The sequence below is a fragment of the Ctenocephalides felis genome, unplaced genomic scaffold (genome assembly GCF_003426905.1).
Source record: "Ctenocephalides felis isolate EL2017-DRISC unplaced genomic scaffold, ASM342690v1 CF-g0.4_SCAFFOLD_01886, whole genome shotgun sequence".
Taxonomy (NCBI): domain Eukaryota; kingdom Metazoa; phylum Arthropoda; class Insecta; order Siphonaptera; family Pulicidae; genus Ctenocephalides; species Ctenocephalides felis.
In genome coordinates this window covers 135843358-135862057 of record NW_020538040.1, presented here as the reverse complement: position 1 = coordinate 135862057, position 18700 = coordinate 135843358, and the positions used below count along the sequence as shown (strand labels likewise).

At 31.0% G+C, this 18700-nt stretch overlaps 1 protein-coding gene across 1 annotated transcript; it reads right to left on the bottom strand.

Moving 5' to 3' along the window:
• Positions 1 to 4908: 4908 nt before the first annotated feature.
• LOC113375953 (homeobox protein MOX-2-like) lies at positions 4909 to 11447 on the bottom strand. Its single transcript, XM_026615888.1, has 3 exons — positions 11045 to 11447; positions 7230 to 7393; positions 4909 to 5091 (listed from the first exon to the last, which is right to left on the bottom strand). Exons 1-3 carry the CDS (start codon positions 11445 to 11447, stop codon positions 4909 to 4911), a joined length of 750 nt encoding a protein of 249 aa, XP_026471673.1.
• Between the last annotated feature and the right edge of the window lie 7253 nt (positions 11448 to 18700).

Sequence of the window (18700 nt, the reverse complement as noted above, 5' to 3'; positions counted from 1 at the left end):
CGTTTGTCGTTGCCGACTGTAGGCATTATTACATTTTTTAACTGGCCACATTACACAATTAATGTCAACTCGAGGATTATATTAATTGAAATGACATAGAAAGATGAAGCACGCTTTGCGCATGCTGGGGTAGGATTCTCCTATGTAACCGACGTATAGGGGATGCCGCGCTCTCCCTTCCGACATTCTTGGACCGCGATTTTCATGCTTTATTTCATCTGTGATCTATGCTCTGTCGTTAGCCCTACTTTATATTTATTGCATCCGAGGTCTTTAATTCGAATTTGCGTACTTTATTTGTGTTATGTGGGGGTAAAAATTATTGAGAAACATTAAATTGTTTCCACATGTATGGCAAAATGCGTAAAAGAGTAGTAAAAGCAACATAGATTATATTAAAACTTTTTTGATAAAATAAAATCTGGAGTAGTTTGTTGCAAGTTAGTAACAATGTCATTGAGTATTGATAAAAACACAGATTATACTATAGAACTTACAGATTTATTTTGCTGTTTTGCTTATTTATTCAACGCACGCGATATTTAATTGGATTAATTTTATGTATACAAATGGTGTCTAAAAAACGAAAAAATGTTAAGATTGAAACTAAACTAGTGGTGCATAGCATCGTGCCTTAACGCAAGTTGCTGAAACATCCCGTGCCGAGAATTAGAATTTTTAAAAAAGCTTTCAACTTTTTTGAAAATATTGAAAATATAGTTTTTTGAGAATTTCTAAAATTTTCGAAAAAAATTACCTTTTTCAAATATTTAATTCTTTTATACTACAAAAACACGTTAGCTGCGTAGAAACGAAATATCGAAGCGCGTGGGCGCCGCGTTGCAGTATAACGGATAATTTCGTTCTATAAAATATGTGATAGTTTGATGTGAATATGTCTAATGATCATTTTTGTCCGCCCAATGGCATTTTTTTACTTTTTTTATTGGATCTCCGAAACCGCTATACCTGCTTTTCCAAAAATTTCACCAGTTCTTCATTCTGTCAATACAAATAAAATGTTTTTTGCATCATCCAAATCGGACGCTCTGTTCTCGCAAAAATTAAATTACCTTTTTTGGCACTTTTGCCCCGTATCTTTGAAACGGCTAGGCCTGCCTTTGCTAAAAAACTAATCAGCACGTCTCCTTATCAGTGGGAATAAAATGTTTTTTGAATTATTCTAATCGATTGATCCGTGTTTTGGAAATAGTCGACGCTAAATTGTATCCGCATCCGCACATACACACACGCTCACACACACACACATACATCAACTTTTTCTAAGGTATGCCAAAATGATCAGAAGCTTTTGAAACGTAAAGGTATATAAACATTTTCATTTTCGATTTTTTTGCGATTACTATAACTTACCCTACGGGATGTTAAAAAATGAAAATAATTCAAAAATCAATTTTGTATTCAAATATTTATATTATAGTACGACTGTGCAATTTAAAACTTCATATGAAACACTATACAGCCTTTTGGCTATATTATTTTCAAAACGAAGACTTTGAAAGTTTTTCACAATTCATTTCATAATATTTACAATATAGGTTTTAAAGTGTGCGAGAAGAATAAAGTTGGTGGAACAAACCACAAACATTCACAAATACATTACATATCCACTATTATTTATTCTCTAATCAGGTCTATTAAACTAACAAATTCAATGAATTTTGGTGGAAGGTGTGAAATTCTTAGTTTAACCTTAAAACTTTATATAATATATATCTATATTTTATTTAATGAATGTATATGTACATTTAAAAAAAATAACCTGACTGCCTCGGAATTAATTGGAATTAATCACTAATATCAGAAATATTTGGTACCATGAAAATACATTTAATATTTTATTTTGAAATTATTCTCAATTTTTTGTTGATATATCTATCGATTAGAATCAACTAATTGGCATTTTTATCATTAATGGAATACAAAATTTAAAATTTTGTTACTCTTTCTCACAATTGTTGTTAAAATCTATTTAGTATGATGAAAATCAATTATTCTATGTGAAATAATAATTCGAAGAATTTTAACGTGTGGATTTAACGTTAACTATTACCAAAAACCCCGAACAAGTAGACCAACTTCGATTAGTTACGATTCTTTTTCGACGATACAAACTCTCTTCTATCATCATAAAATTTGAACCTGCGTATTGCAAAATTTAAACCTAAAATTAATGATCAGCCCCAGTGCTACAACTCTTTTTCTCGGAATGAATTTTAAGTAATAAATTACTTAATCATTTATAATTTCGTCAAATTGTACAATAAGAAATAGTTTTTTACCACTTGCTATAAACTATAATGAACATAAAAATTATTTTGTAATACAAAAAAAATTGTATGTCATCTATAACATTAGCAATGTACTCGAGAATCAAAATTTATAAGCAATATTCATAATTATTAGATTGAAGGATTCTTAGCTATACCATATTGCTTTGTTATTTCTTTATATTTTCTTCTTAAACCTAAAAGAATATACATAGGCTATAACAACGGTGATGAAACTGATCCTTTGATGAAACAAGTTACACTTCACAAAAAGAAGAAATTATAAATGCCTCTGCTGACGCAAAAGATACCTATGAACATCATCGATCATAGTATTTGATCATATTAAATTATTATAAACAATTAATCAAATATCAGACTAGACAATCATGAAAATATTACATACTATTAGATTGAGGGACCGATTCTGTCGCATAACAGACCAATGTTATGGCAAGGCTATGCTATGAAAGACTTTCCATATAAATTCGTTCTAACTATTGACATAAGCCATGCGGTTGCTGTGCAGTCAGACGGTTTTCTCGGGTTGTCAGATAAAAAACATAACTTAAATACCGCACAAATGTAAAAAAACGATGTTAGATAAGAGGGTCTTTCTGATTCAGGTTCACAACACACGAGTGACGTTGCAGTTTATGTGTAAAACGCCTGAATGCACAGCAAATACATGATAATTTGACAGTATTTAGTATGATTCAGTAGTATAATGTATGGGAGTTGAAGCCTAACATGGCCTTGCCATAACATTTGCTGTTATGCGGCAGTATCGGTCTCTGAAAGTAACATTTGCTAGCTATTAGCCCTTTGCGCCGGCTGTCCCTTTTTGGGGATAACATAAGGTTAGCATATCACTCGGCTGTATCCGCTTTGGCACTCGGCACTTCGTATTCAGAATGACTCAGTTTGCACTAAAGCATCGAAAACAATAGATCAAGGATGAGCAACCCGCGGTCCGCGGGCTTTATGCGGCTTTTTAAATTTTTTTTTTGGTCTGCCAAGCATTTCTAAAGTAGAATTATTTTTATAAATTATCAACAAATTAATAATAAGTGTGGCCTGCCAAAAAACTTTAAAATTTAAATTTGGCCCTTGAGATAAAATGGTTGCTCATTTTTTAAATAAATCTATGCAGTGACAAGATAATGCTGTATTTGAAATTTACTATTTGTTATTTTCAAAGTATTTTTTTCCTTTTCTTATTACATAACAATTTGTTTTCTAAATACGATAAAACGACCGAGCAATTTGTAAAGCAATATTTTCATAAAAATGAAAGAGACACATAAAAAACGATATATTATTATCGTTTATATTAACACTTTGGGGACGGCTGTCCACCTCAGTGGACAAACATACTCTGTGAGGCACAGGCTATTTTATAAACAATGACTCAGTTTGCATCGAAAAGTTGAATAAATCACATATAGCAGTGATAAACAGTATTGTATTTTGATAATAATTTTAAGTTATTTTAGTAGTATTTTTAGCCTTTTTCTTTGCTTTATGGTCTTTTTTTTAATATTTATAACGACTTAGCGCTTTTAAATATGACAAAACGACTGGTGAATTTTGAAAATTAAGCAGTAGTGAAGATGAGTTTCAAATACAGACAAATTTTACGAAATTACTATTCGCACCGATGATAGTGATGAATGTGATGATGATATTATCAAACCAACAAAAACAAGAAGAAGTTCGACAAATTAAATGAAGAGCGGAAAGACATTAGCGAATGTTTCGATTCTCCTTCAATAATCGAGATTGACATACATCAACAAACACCCCGACTACAAATACCAAGCAATATAAGACATCCAATAGATTATTTTACTTTATAGACAATATAATAGAAAAAATAAACCATTATGGCAGCAAAAAAATGACCAAATATACTGACTAAGCAGTGGCATATTCTAAATGCGAGTGAAAGAAAAAGGGATTGTATTTTCTGTTCTGACAGAAAAGCACCAGGAGAAAGGCGGCGAACAACATTTTATTGTAAAACATGTCAAAATCAACCAGCTATGCATTTTGGAAATTGTTTTGAACGTCACCATTCTTTATAAAATGATCAAAAATAAATTAATATTATAAATGTATGTCCTTCAAGTCAAGTTTACAGCCGGTAAAGTAGATTGTTTTGAAATGGGTGCCGTCCCGAAAGTGTTAAATGATATATTATTGCGTTTAACTGTGGAATGATAAAAGAAACTGCCACGACACTAATTAATTGAAACGACCGCAAAATCAACCCGCTATGCCTTTTGGAAATTGCTTTTAACTTTACCATGCCGTAGAAAATAAATATAGATATTAATGCAAATGTATATTTTTCAATGTCCAAATTGCACAATTTACACAATAGTATCAAGTTTACAGCAGGTACAGGTCAGAATGCGGCATCGATCGTTTTATGAATCGGTGCCGTGCGCAAAGGGTTAATATTATGCCGCTGCCATGTTTTAATGAATCGTCAATATCAAATAATATTTTTCCGTCTGCTTCTCAGTTGCCACGTCGAAGTATAAAACAGTCATTTGGGCCTATTTTAATATAAATAAAAATTATATTTCTATTACATCGCAAAATGTGTAGCTCATGAATCTTCAGGCGAACTGCCCGTGTCCATCGAGTCGGACAGGTTGCCGGCGGGTTCCACATCGTATCGGGGAGTGGCGCATCCTAGCTGCCGCTGCCTGATCATGGCGAGTCGCTGCTGAGTCACTTCCAGGTGATGTTTGCGCCACTTTATGCGGCGGTTTTGGAACCACACTTTTACCTGTTGGAAAGTGAATTCGAAAGAAATTAGACGAAGGAATAGTTCTGCTGATACAGCACTTACAGTGACGTAATGTTTATAGAATTTACCGGTGTATGATAAGGTCATTTTGTTTTTTCGTTTGTGAACAGTAAACTGATTGCTATTAAGCTATAGTGATTATAGTATTATTTGTTGTGTCGATCATTTTTACTCATGGCTAGTAGAAGGCTGCCCAATGTTGTCCTGTTCTAATTGTGATATGTTTTTATTAATGGTGAACCCAAGACTGTCCATTTTTAATGATGATGATTTTTTAAAACAGTTATTGCACTAAGTAAATAGCCTGTAAGGGCTATGTTCACTTTGAAATAATTTCGAAAAATTTTTTAAGATAAAATGGATATCACTATCTGGATGCACGCAACGTGAGATTTGAACCTTGTCGCTAAAAGCCTGAGGATTTGCCGCTTATCTACAAGGTAAATAGCTGGAACTTTATCTTTTATAAACAATCATTTGATGAATATTAATAAACTTATTTAAAGTTTTTATAACCATTATTAATATTTAATTTTTGTGTTACAATTTTCAATTTTTGATGTCACTTTTTAACCCCTTACAATGACGAGTAATGGCTGCGAAAATATTATGGGCATAGCCCATCATCATAATTCTTATCGATCCAGAAGCAAATATTACGAATTACGGGCATGGTCCGGTACGGTATTACAAAAAATATATTCATACAAAACTATAAATCATACAATTTATTTTTATTTTTGTGATAAACTGTACACTGTGTAGTCACAAACGCTGCGCCAGCTTGTACAACTTTGGCCCAACATTTTAGAATCTAAATTATAAGTTAAGGGGTTAACTACATTAAAATTACCATGAAATTTTGGGGAATAATGAAAAATGTTTTTTTTTAACATTAAAGAGATTCAAAGTGTATGCTTTTAAGCGTTTGAAATTATTTTAGCGTCAGTTTTATATTACCGATGTAAAACACTCACCGCAAAGATTAAAACAAAGTCCATTTTTAGAACGAAGTAAAATTTTTTATAATTTTCAGAATGTTGAATGATCGAATTTAGCGTTACGATATAACTGGTACGAAAATTTCCAAAAGGTTTTTCGCCACAAAATTCGATTTGCTAATTTAATTTTCTTCACATTTCAAGCAATTTTGAAACGTTTGAAACTGGATTTGGAAAATGTATACATATGTGGAAAACATTCGGTAATGAGGGATCCTTGATTAGGCACGCGAGAAGATCGGCAGCGCCCTTTTACCTACCAGAAAATTACAAAAATTTTTGTCCTCATTTTGGCAAAAAATCCTCAACCGATTTCAAAAAGTGAAAAAGCGTTTGTAAGATATTTGAGAATCGTGCTGATTAGGTAATTAATGGTTGAAAAAAATTTATTTGTTGTTTTTAATAAAACTTAACATGAATGGAGTTTATCATGTAAACATCCTAAAAAATTAGAGACCTACTAAAAGTAATAGAAGAGGAGTAGTCAAATGAATTATAACAATTGTATAATATTTGGAATGGGCTTTTAAGACATACAAGCACGCGTTTGTCAACTACAATTAATATAATTAAAAAACTATTTGATAAAAATCAATTGGAAAACCCTTTAATTAGTTTCTAGAGAAAACGAAAAGTTTACTTTCGAAACAAACAAATTAATCAAAATAGCTGAATCTCAATTTCTGTTTAAATCGATTACAACACATATTGACAAGTTCAAGCAACTTGCTTCAGGGGGCGTCCATTAATCACGTGATTGATTTTTTAAGGATTTTTGGACCCTCCCGCCTCCTTTTTGGTGATACGTGGTGATATTCAAAATTACTCTCCCTCCCCTACTAAACATTACGTGTATTTTTAGAGAAAAAATTGTAAAGTTTTTGATTTTTTTTAAAATTAGGTAAAAAATAAATACACGTGATATCTTACTATACCCTTTCCTGCCCCACGTGATATTTCTTATTTTTTTGTCAAATACACGTGATATCTTACTATACCCCTCCCCCTAAAAACCTCACGTGATTAATGGCCTTCCCCGTCTTAAGGTAAATCAACACATAGTTGTCGTTAAAAAAAATTAATTGTCCACTATAGAAGTATGAAATTATAACTAACCTGTGCTTCTGTAAGTTGTAGGGTATGTGCTAAATATAATCTCTCTGGTCCAACCATGTATTGCTGCCGCTCGAATTCGGCTTCAAGTCGTTCAAGTTGTTCAGGCGTGAATATCGTCCGAACTCTTTTGCTTTTCGATGATCCTTTCTTTCCTATCGTGTGTTCTGAGGAAAAGATATTATTGTTATAAAAATAATTGTTCATAATGGATATAGTAGCAATATGTTACAACTAGTTAGCATAGGTAATTTAATGATTATATTATATATTACAATATTGACAGTATAAAATCTTTGCTGTTATTTATAATAGCAATGATTATGAATAAAATTTAAGCAATTAGGATGAGACTATAAATTACATGTACCAACAGGGCGTAAATGCCAACATGATTTGCAAACGATTTGAAAATCTTTGATATTGCGACTATTACTATTTCGACGCTTTTATTATCTGATTTTGATATCAAAGGGATGTCAATAGTTCCCTAACTGTGCTTCAATTGACAATAAACAATATATTTATCTCGCTTATGTTCTTGAAACTTATTTCTTAACTAAATTAGCTTAATTGCTCTTTCTCATTGAGTAATTTTAAAAACATCTTAAATACCTTAAACTTAAATACTTTCGACAGTATATATGATTTTTCTTCAAAAAACACTATTTATTTTGTATTGAAGCTTAGAAAAAAACTTTGTAAGTATAGTATTGTTTGTTAACTTCCCGTAGGGTGAGTTATGGTAATCATCCAAAAATCGAAAATAAACATGTTTCATATCTTCACGTTTCAAAGGCTTGTGAGCATTTTTGCATACTTTAAAAAAATGGATGTGTATGCGTGAGTGTGTATTTATGTATGTGTGGATACAATTTTGCGTCGACGTTTGTGCTCAACCGATTTGAATGATTTAACTAGTGGGGCGCATGGCATCGTGCCTTAAGGCAAATTGCTAGAACTTTCCATACCAAAAACTATTATTTTTTTTAAAAACGATTAACATTTTTGAAAAAATTTTACTTCGAAAAAATTAGATTTTTGCGAAACTATAGATTCGACAAAAAATTACTTTTTTTGAAAAAAAAAATTTTTTTTTTATTTTGACATATTTTGGAAATTTTGAACTTTTTTTCAAAGCAATCGTACTGCTTTGACTGCATAGAGAAGAAACATTAAAGCGCGTAAGCGCCGCGTCGCCGTCTAACGGATAAACATTGATTCGGAACCCATAGGAATGTAAACAAGATTTACACTTATTGTTAAAATCTCTATAAAATATCTGATAATTTGATGTGCATATGTCTAATGATCATTTTTGACCGCCAAATGGCATTTTTTTTCTTTTTTCATTAGATCTCCGAAACCGCTAAACCTGCCTTTATGAAAATTTAATAAATTCATCACCTTGTTAATACAAGTAAAATGTTTTTTGAATTATTAAAATCGGACGCTCCGTTCTCTTAAAAACTGAGTTACCGTTTTTGGCACTTTTTGCCCCGTATCTTCGGAACGGCTAGACCTGCTTTTGCCAAAAACTAATCAGCACGTCTGCTTATCAATACGAATCGAATGTTTTTTGAATTATTCAAATCGGTTGATCGGTGTTCCCGAAATTGTCGACGAAAATTTGTATCCGCACACACATACACACACGCGCACACACACACATACATCACACACATACAAAATGTTCAGAAACTTTTGAAACGTAAAGATATATAAAAATTTTCATTTTCGATCTTTTTGCGATTACTATAACTTGCCCTACGGGAAGTTAAAAATGTAAAAAATATCAGTTTTTGAGAGAAGCATCGGATTTGAAATGATTTGAAAAACATTTTGCTTGTGAAGATACGATTCTTTTTGAGGGAGGTATTTTTTATTTCAAAATTTCAAAAAGAATTGTTTTAGTTTCAAATTTATTTTTTAATATCAAAAGTGATTCGGATTTCAATTTTAATTTTAGCTAAAATTCTGAAAATCACCTTGAAATAAAAACTTAATTTTGCAATTCAGTTTATATAATTTTATTTATAGAATTTGTTTATGTTCTGATGATCATTAATTAAAGAGTGGGAAAAAAAGTTTATATATTTTTTACAATTAGAAATATGATATGAATTTCCTTCTCTCTAACTCCGCTTGACCAAGTTTTGTTTGCTTATTTTTTATGTAAACATATATAAATGTCGTCAACAATCGTTATGTAAACAATTTATAAGCTCTTATATTTAGTTTTTAAGATACAAATAGTGAAAGTTACAGTATTTTTAATAATCTATTTTTTATTCCTTGACTATTTGAAGGCACGGGAAGTTGCAGCAATTTGCCAAGGCACGATGCCATGCACCACTAGTAAATCTCGTTTTTAACGTCTATTGGTTTAAAATAATAATAATGATGTTAATAATACAAAACAATGTATGCTAGAAAGTAAATATTCATATGCTGGAATAACTGAAAATATTATGATTGTATATAATATGAATGACACATAACGTTCGATTAATCTGGACAACTCATTCGGATATATTAATTAATTTTAATAATTCAAAATGAAAAAAAAAGATTAAAAATCATCCTGATGAGCTGTGTTAAATTAAAATAAAGACAAAACTTATGACTTAAACACAGTGGAAGAAGTATTTAAGGTAAACGTGTACTCATTGATATGACAGAGCGTACTTTAGTCAGAAGATATTTAACTGCGATCTATTATGCACATAGTTGCATGATTTCTTTTTTGGCTCATTTTTTATTTAGAAAGAAAAATCATTTATTAATTACAGAATGTATCTAAAAACATTTTTAATTACCTACGATTTATGAAAACCAAGAATTGCTATTTGATAAGAATAGTATTATTATGTTATTTTATTTAATAGTTATTTTTAAATAAATAAACAATAACTAAATTTATTAAAAATCTTTCCGTAGCGTAAGTCATGTAATAGTAATTGCATAAAAATGGAAAATGAAATTTTTTGCATATCTTCACATTTAAGAGGTTTCTGAACATTTTGGCATACCTTAGAAAAAATTGATGTGTGTGTGTATGTATGTAAGAACACAATTTTTCGTCCACAATTTCGGGCGCGTGGATTAACCGATTTGAATGATTCAAGAAACATTCGATTTCTGTTGATAAGGAGACGTGCCGATTAGTTTTTGGCAAATAATGTAAATTCGATTTTGCGAGAGCGGAGCATCCGATTAGATGGATTCAAGAAATATTCGGTAAAGATGTGATAACTTAATTTATATATATGACTGACCAATGTGGAACATTTTTTCTGCATTCACTTTTTTTAATTGGTTAGCAAATAAGTTCAGTTATTCGATGGTACTAGAAATGTGGACAACTTCAATATTACTTGGGATATAATAATAATAATAATTAATCATGCAATTGACTACGCTCTCTATGATAGTTAGTTTAAATTGAAAAAAGCATTACTTTATAGATTTCTTCAAGCTGTTTATTGCCAAAGTACCATTTATATTTAAACTTAACTGTATAATAAGATCGGTTAAGCCAGGATGTAAATGTATATTAATGAATTATTTATTACTATTGTCTTAAAGCAAATGTGAATAATTGGCTATATCGTACCCAAAAATATATACGATACCATGTATCAATTGATACAAATCCAATATAACTCGCTTAATTTCATTCTGGTTTTGTCGTTGCACAAGAAGTAGGAGTAGTTACACATTCTATTTTGTTGAAATAAATGTAAACTGGCAACATGACTTACAACTTTTCTTACTTTATAACACAATAAAAATGTGACTTTTTATGAACAACATACCGTGTCTGTGACTAGGATGCATAAGCCGTGGGCCGGATATGTTTGTTGACTGGACATTAGCTCGATGAAGACTAAGATTCATGACAGCTCCTAAATCGGTTCCGTCTTCCTGTTGCAATCCTAGAATCGCGGCGATCGTGAACGGTTTTGCTCCGCCACTTGCGACGTCTGTGCCGACGTTGTGTTGACCGTTCAGAACCGACGATACCGGAATTCCGGTCGCTCCAATCTGTTGCGGAGAACCTACTTGTTGTGACGGTTGTTGATGATGTTGCGATGGTACAATTTGAGGTTGAAGGTGTCCGTGCTGTTGCTGTGTGGGGTGTAATTGGTGAAGACCGTTATGCTGTTGGTGCAACCGGAGAAAGTGTCCGAGAGAAGTTGCTCCATGCGGCTGCAACATTTCGTTAAATCGACGATCGTCCATAAGATAATTGACACTTTTTATGATTCAGGACAGTTTGCACAACACTGCATTGTTTCGTTAAGAACTACACTGTACATATTTATAAACATACTAAGCAATTAGATTATCACTATACAATTAAGAGTTTAACGTTTACACGTAAACAAGATATTCACATTTTAAAGTATTTTTAATATAATTTTGGTTGAACAAACTTTTTATGGGAAAAATTTTATAATCACTGTTATAAACCTAAATGGCACATGATACAAAGTCACTGAAATTACGAAAACACACTAATATTTTCAGTAACTTGTTAATACAACAGAAAGTTTATATTTACTGTAATATTATATTTATAGATTTAAATTATCCGTTACTGCTAGAGCGCACCTTTAACACCACAACGACGGAACAGACAATGAGAGCTAGGAACAAACAGGTCTGCACGTGCAGTGATATCAGAACGCTGACTTATTACAGTGAATAGCGTTTCTCTATTAGCAGTTGCCCCGAAGAATAATTCTCGAATGAAAGAGAGTGATTTGCGGGTGCGGGCGAGCGATCCGGTGTGATTTAGGGGTTGGTGATCCGTGGTGGGACGACCCATAACTCGCTCACGCTACGCTCGGCGGAACGCGAGATGACAACATGGAAAAATTTCAAACGCCCGGCGACCGTCGCTGTCTTTCTCTCTGCGTGCGGGCGGCACTTGTTCGTCGCGGCCGACAGAGACGCGCGCACGAACCACCCCCGCGAGCGAGGAAACGTGCGGTAGGTCTCGCTGTTTGTTCTCTCGTGATAATATTGTGCGAGACTCGATATACGACAGTGCTGTATTCAGAAAATAATGATAATACTCAATACTCAATATGTATTTAATATCTTTATTTGGCGTATTTTTGAAGAAGAACATGAGGTTTACTTATTAACTTCCCGTAGGGTAAGTTATAGTAATCGCAAAATAATCGAAAATGAAAATTTTTATATATTTTTGCGTTTCAGAGGTTTCTGAATATTTTGGCATACCTTAGAAAAAATGGATGTATGTGTGTGTGTGTGCGTGTGCGTGTGTATGTGTGTTCGGATACAAATTTTCGTCGACGATTTAGGGAACACGGATGAAGCGATTTGAATAATTCAAAAAACATTCGATTCGTATTGATAAGGAGAGGTGCAGATTAGTTTTTGGCGAGGGCAGATCTAGCCGTTCAGAAGATACGGGGCCAAAATTGCTAAAAACGGTAACTCAGTTTTCAAGAGAACAGAGCGTTCGATTTGAATAATTCAAAAAACATTTCATTTGTATTGACAAGATGAAGAATTCATCAAATTTTCGGAGATCTAATGAAAAAAAAAATGCCATTTGGCGGTCAAAAATGATCATTAAACATATGCACATCAAATTATCAGATATTTTATAGACATTTTAACAATAAGTATAAATTTTGTTTACATTCCTATGGGTTCCGTACCAATGTTTACCCGTTAGACAGCGCTTTATATTTTGTCTCTATGCAGTTAAAGCAGTACGACTGCTTTGAAAAAAATTCAGATCTTCCAACATATGTCAAAATAAAGAAAACATTCTTTTTTTCAAAAAAAAAAATTAAAAATAAAAAAACGATGCCCTAATTGCCTTAAGACAGAATTCCACTTACAGCTAGTTTGGGATTTATGTTAAAAGTAGTGGGGTGCATGGCATCGTGCCTTAAGGCAAATTGCGGGAACTTCCCGTACCTTAATTAAAAATATTGGTACGGAACCCAAAAAAAAATCCACAAAATGTATACACATTATTAAAATCTCTATAAAATATCTGATAATTTGATGTACATATGTCCAATAAACATTTTTAACTGCCAAAAGACATGTTTTGACTTATTTTCATTGAAAGTCGATTTTGTATTGATGGGGAGACGTTCTGATTAGTTTTTGGCAAAGGCAAGTCCAGCCGTTTTAAAGATACAGAGTAAAATGTGCAAAAATAGCAATTCAGATTGCTTCGCAGGGAACAGAAAGTCCGATCTGAATGATTCACACAACATTTTATTTGTATTGACGAAATGCAGAACTGATTAAATTTTTAATTTCATTTAAGTATTCAATAAAAATTTGCCTTTTTTAAATGAATTATTTTTTAAGTCAGAATTACTTGGAACTTTATTATTCGATTATATGTTATATTTTATCTTTTATTTTTGGATCTATATGTGTTTTTAGCTTCCAAACTTAATATATAATTTGGTTCAATTTTTTTTCATAAATATTTAAAAATAATAAGCACATTTTATATAAGCATACTAGTTGTACATAACATTTTCAAATATTTGAGGGGTAGTTGATAATTTTATTATCAAGTAAGAGCGAAGAATCAATTTAGACCTATACTTTTCGAAAACCCGAGACGAAAGATCTAAATCCGGAACAAACTTTGCTTTTAAAAAAACCCGGGGCACAAGGTGAAATTCGGCACTGTCCCGGCCAAACCGGGACGTATGGACACCTTTTAGTAAGGTACGCAAAAAAATATATCAAATAAGTCAATTTTTTTCAAAATATTCAAAAATTTAATATTTTTAATATTTTCCAAAAAATTTAAAGATTTTCTGGCACGGAAAGTTCCAGCAATTTGCCTTAAGGCACAATGCCATGCACCACTAGTTAACTTCCCGTATGGTAAGTTATAGTAATCGCAAAAAAAATCGAAAATGAAAATTTTTATATATCTTTACGTTTCAGAGGTTGCTGAATATTTTGCCATACCTTAGAAAAATGGATGTATGTGTGTGTGTGTGTGTGTGTGTGTGTGCGTGCGTGTGTGTATGTGTGTTCGGATACAAATTTTCGTCGACGATTTCGGGAACACGGATGAAGCGATTTGTATTGATAAGGAAACGTGCTGATTAGTTTTTGCCTAAGGCAGGTTTAGTCGTTCCGAAGATATGGGGCAAAAAGTGCCAAAAACGATAACTCAGTATTTAAGAAAACGGAGCGTCCGATTTGAATAATTTAAAAAACATTTTATTTGTATTAACAAGATGAAGAACTGATCAAATTTTCATGAAGGCAGGTCTAGCGGTTTCGGAGATTTAGTGAAAAAAGTAAAAAAAATGCCATCTGGTGGTCAAAAATGATCATTAGACATATGCACATCAAATTATCAGATATTTTATAGAGATTTTAACAATAAGTTAAAAATTAATAAGTTAATGGATGTTTGTTTGCATTTCTATGGGTTCCGTACCAATGCTTATCCGTTAGTCGGCGGCGCGACGCTTACGCGCTTCGATATTTTGTCTCTATGCAGTTAATGCAGTACGATTGTTTTGAAAAAAGTTCAGAATTTCCAAAATATGTCAAAATGAAGAAAACATTTTTTTTTCAAAAAGATTTTATGTTTTCAAAAAAAAAAAAATTATTTAAAAAAAAGTAATTATTTGTCAAGTTTATAGTTTCTCAAAAATCTAATTTTTTAAAGTAAATTTTTTTTTAAAACGTTAATCGTTTTAAAAAAAAAATTTTGGTACGGGAAGTTTCAGCAATTTGCCACAAGGCACGATGCTCTAATTGCCTTAAGACAGAATTCCACTTACAGCTAGTTTGTATTTATCTTTACGTTTCAAAATTTTAATGTTTATATGTTAGATTGCGACCGTTAGTTGGTTTCTAGAACATCTACGTAGAGCGAATGCTTCGTTCAAAAAAAATTCTAAATTTTCAAAATATAAAAAAAACAAATTTTTCAATAAAGTCAAATTTTTCCAAAATTCTCAAAAAATATTTTTTTTCAGAGTTTTAAAAAAAATTAAAGGTTTTTTAAAATATTTTTTTGGTACAGGAAATTCCAGCAATTTGCCTTGACCGTTGCTTTGTACCACTAGTTTTGAAATGAACTTAGTATGAATAATTCGCACCTTAGTACGTCCGCTGGAACGTGGCCGTAGCCGAGAGTTCGTAGCGAGTCATAGGCGGGGTTTGCAATCTCGCGTAGCTCTCTCCGTAGCTCCTCCTTGTTCTGATTTCGCGGTCTCGCAATATGTACCCACTCATATCCGCGCGCAGCCCGACGCCGACGTTTGAATAACGTTGTATTTAGAAATACACCTTAACGACTGATGATTTAATTTACATGTTATGCTTGCACGGTTTATTGATTCTATCATAAGCCGTGGTGGGACTTTTGTTTCATCAAAGTCCATGTAATAATGTTTGATGTCATAATAATTTATATTACGCTTAACTTTATATTACATCAACTGATTAATTAATATTATTATCGAATAATGTCGCATTTAATTGATTACAGTATGAATTTGTTTATACGGCTTATTTTTTTTAATTTCAAGTTTGATAACAAATTATAATTATATTATATATTTATATATAATATTATATATATATATATATATGTATATATATATATATATGTATATATATATATATATATATATATATATATTAATATAACATCATTTTTATAATAAACTAGACGACCCGACAGACGTTGTCCTGTACCCATGTCTACAATTTTTTAATATAATATACTAATATTCACCGTTACCTAAAAATAATAATTATTGTTTTTTAAATTACTCTTTATGCCAAAATTCATATACATTCATAATATGCGCGATGTTAAATGTAGAACTGCTTTAAATAAAATGATGAGTCTCAATTCCTACACTATGTTAGAAATTGAAGTCTTTTAAAGTTTAAACGGTGTAACATAACCATACTCATAACATAACACTGGTACTTCATGTTTGATTAAATTAATTTAATTTTTTATTATTGTAGATATCTAAAATTGCATCTTAAACTTCTCCTAATCGATATCGTGAGGGCCGAATTGTATGTATTCATCTTTACTTTTCCATTTGTTGTTATAGAGTGAAATTTTTACGAATTTTAAAAATATTGTGGAAAGATTAGTAAAAGATGCAAAGAAATTATAAATTGAAAAAAAAAACAACTATATTGAAAATTTAATATCCAAATCATGTGTTTCATAAATCATTTCATATTTCAAGTGAATTAATTTTTTCATATGCGTATCATCATACTGTATCTTATATTATTTTCATTTCTGGCACATCACAGCTGCTTTTTGGCAATAATAATGTAGGCATTTCATTTTTTCATTTATTATCATAAATTTATTACACATATTCTAATGTTGTCTAGGTTCATAAGTAAATTGAAATCTTTGGCAGATGGTAGTTTTCATTTGTTTTCAATGCAAACAATGACATATCGTTTTTTGCATTTTTTTTTCATTTATTTCTACAATTTTGCACATACATCCCAGTACTTTAAAATCACATACATCCTAGAAAATTTTCTCAACAAACTTTAAAAAGATTTATCAAAATCCGAATAATCGTTTAGGTGGAGTATACAGTAAGTGCTTGTAATTTAATATGAACTTTATATAATAGCAATAAAGCTCAAATTGATTCTACGTTTTAGTTAGAAAACGTTTGTATGAGAAAAAGAAAAGCTGTTTTTAGGGTTTCCCCGACAATTATTCGATTTTTTCTTGTCGTAAGAACCATTCTTGGACATCAATGAAAATTTTAAAAAAGAATTGGCCAAATTGGTCCAGGCGTTATTGAGTTATGCGCTTACCAACACATTTTGCGATTCATTTTTATATATAAGATTATAATATTACAATGTAATCTAAATCAATGATCAATCCCTTCAAATATTTTTATGCGGCCCGACTAATATTTATTTTATCAACTTTTTCCACTAATAAATTAATTATAACGTATTTTTTTGTTGCATTAATTAATGAAATATTTGTAACTGTCTTCTAATTTTATTATTATTGCAAGCTTTGTAAATTATTGATAAGGGCGGCCCGCCACATATTTTTTTTAAAATTTAAATGCGACTCCTAAGTTAGAAATGTTGCTCATCCTTGATCTAAATATACTGATCAATTTTTTAATGTTTAATTTTATTTGATCTCTCTGATATGATTCGTTGCATTCCTAATCTACTTGATTTTTATATAAAAAAAACTAACAGAAATTAAAAATATTCAGTTTGTTCGTAATTTTTAAAAATATTTCTAATATGTTATTCACTTATCATTATTCTCGTTTGTTTTTCTTATCATATCACATCCATATTTGGAAAAAGATAATAAATGTAAATGAATTATTGCATACTGATTTAACTAAAGCAGTTCTATTCAGATAATATATTTTAGTTAAATTACATTTAATGGTGACATTTTAGTTGGGTAAAGTTTGACCCAACAATATTTGAGATTACTTTATATTTCACCAGAACTATATAATAAAGTTTCTACAATGTTTAAAACGCATTACTTCATTTTTTAAAATTGAAATTATAGAAATTATGAAAATTTCAACAATATTACTATATGATTACATTTAGCGATTTGGTTCCTAATAAATTTAAACGTTCTTCAATATTGCGTAGGATATTTGTTAGGATATTTGTTTTTTCCCTGTCTATTGGAAAAGTTTTAGAAAATCATGAAGCCGAAAAAATCGATTATGTGGCAAAATCAATAATTTCTCTTGTCTGAATGTTACTTTCTCTTGTCTAATATTCTACAATTCAATCTTAAATCAATTTATTCTAACTGTATATTATTTTATTTTATTTAAGGTTCTAATATTTACTTACTTATGAGTCTGAACAAGAAAATAATTTACGTGTTTGTCTCACAAATTTCAATTTTGCAGGCATTTTGCGTTTATGGTTCAACGATTGAAAAATAATTGAAACTTTTGAGTTTATAGTAGCTATATGCAAAACATACTCATTATGTATTTTTTTATATGAATATATTCATATAAGTTCACTCAGTTATTATCTAGAAATGCATGGCAATAATGAAAATAACTGAGAAGCTATAAAATGAAAAATCTAATATGTTTTAGAAAAGTTTTCTTGCAAATATACTTTTAATAACTGGACAAATAATATATTTTTTCCAGGGAAATTTAGTGTAAGGTAATTTTACTTATTATATATATATACGAGTATATATATATATATATATATATATATACACGAGGGTGTTCTATGTTGTAATAGCCAAGCTCACGGACTGGTGCGGACAGGGTTATGAGTTTGAACCTCAAAAACCCTTTGGACAATCTGCTTAACAGTTTAAATCTGCTCACGGACTTGCCCTAGAACACTACCCGTTATTTATTTATTTAAACATACATGCATACATACTAGCATACTCTCCAATAAAA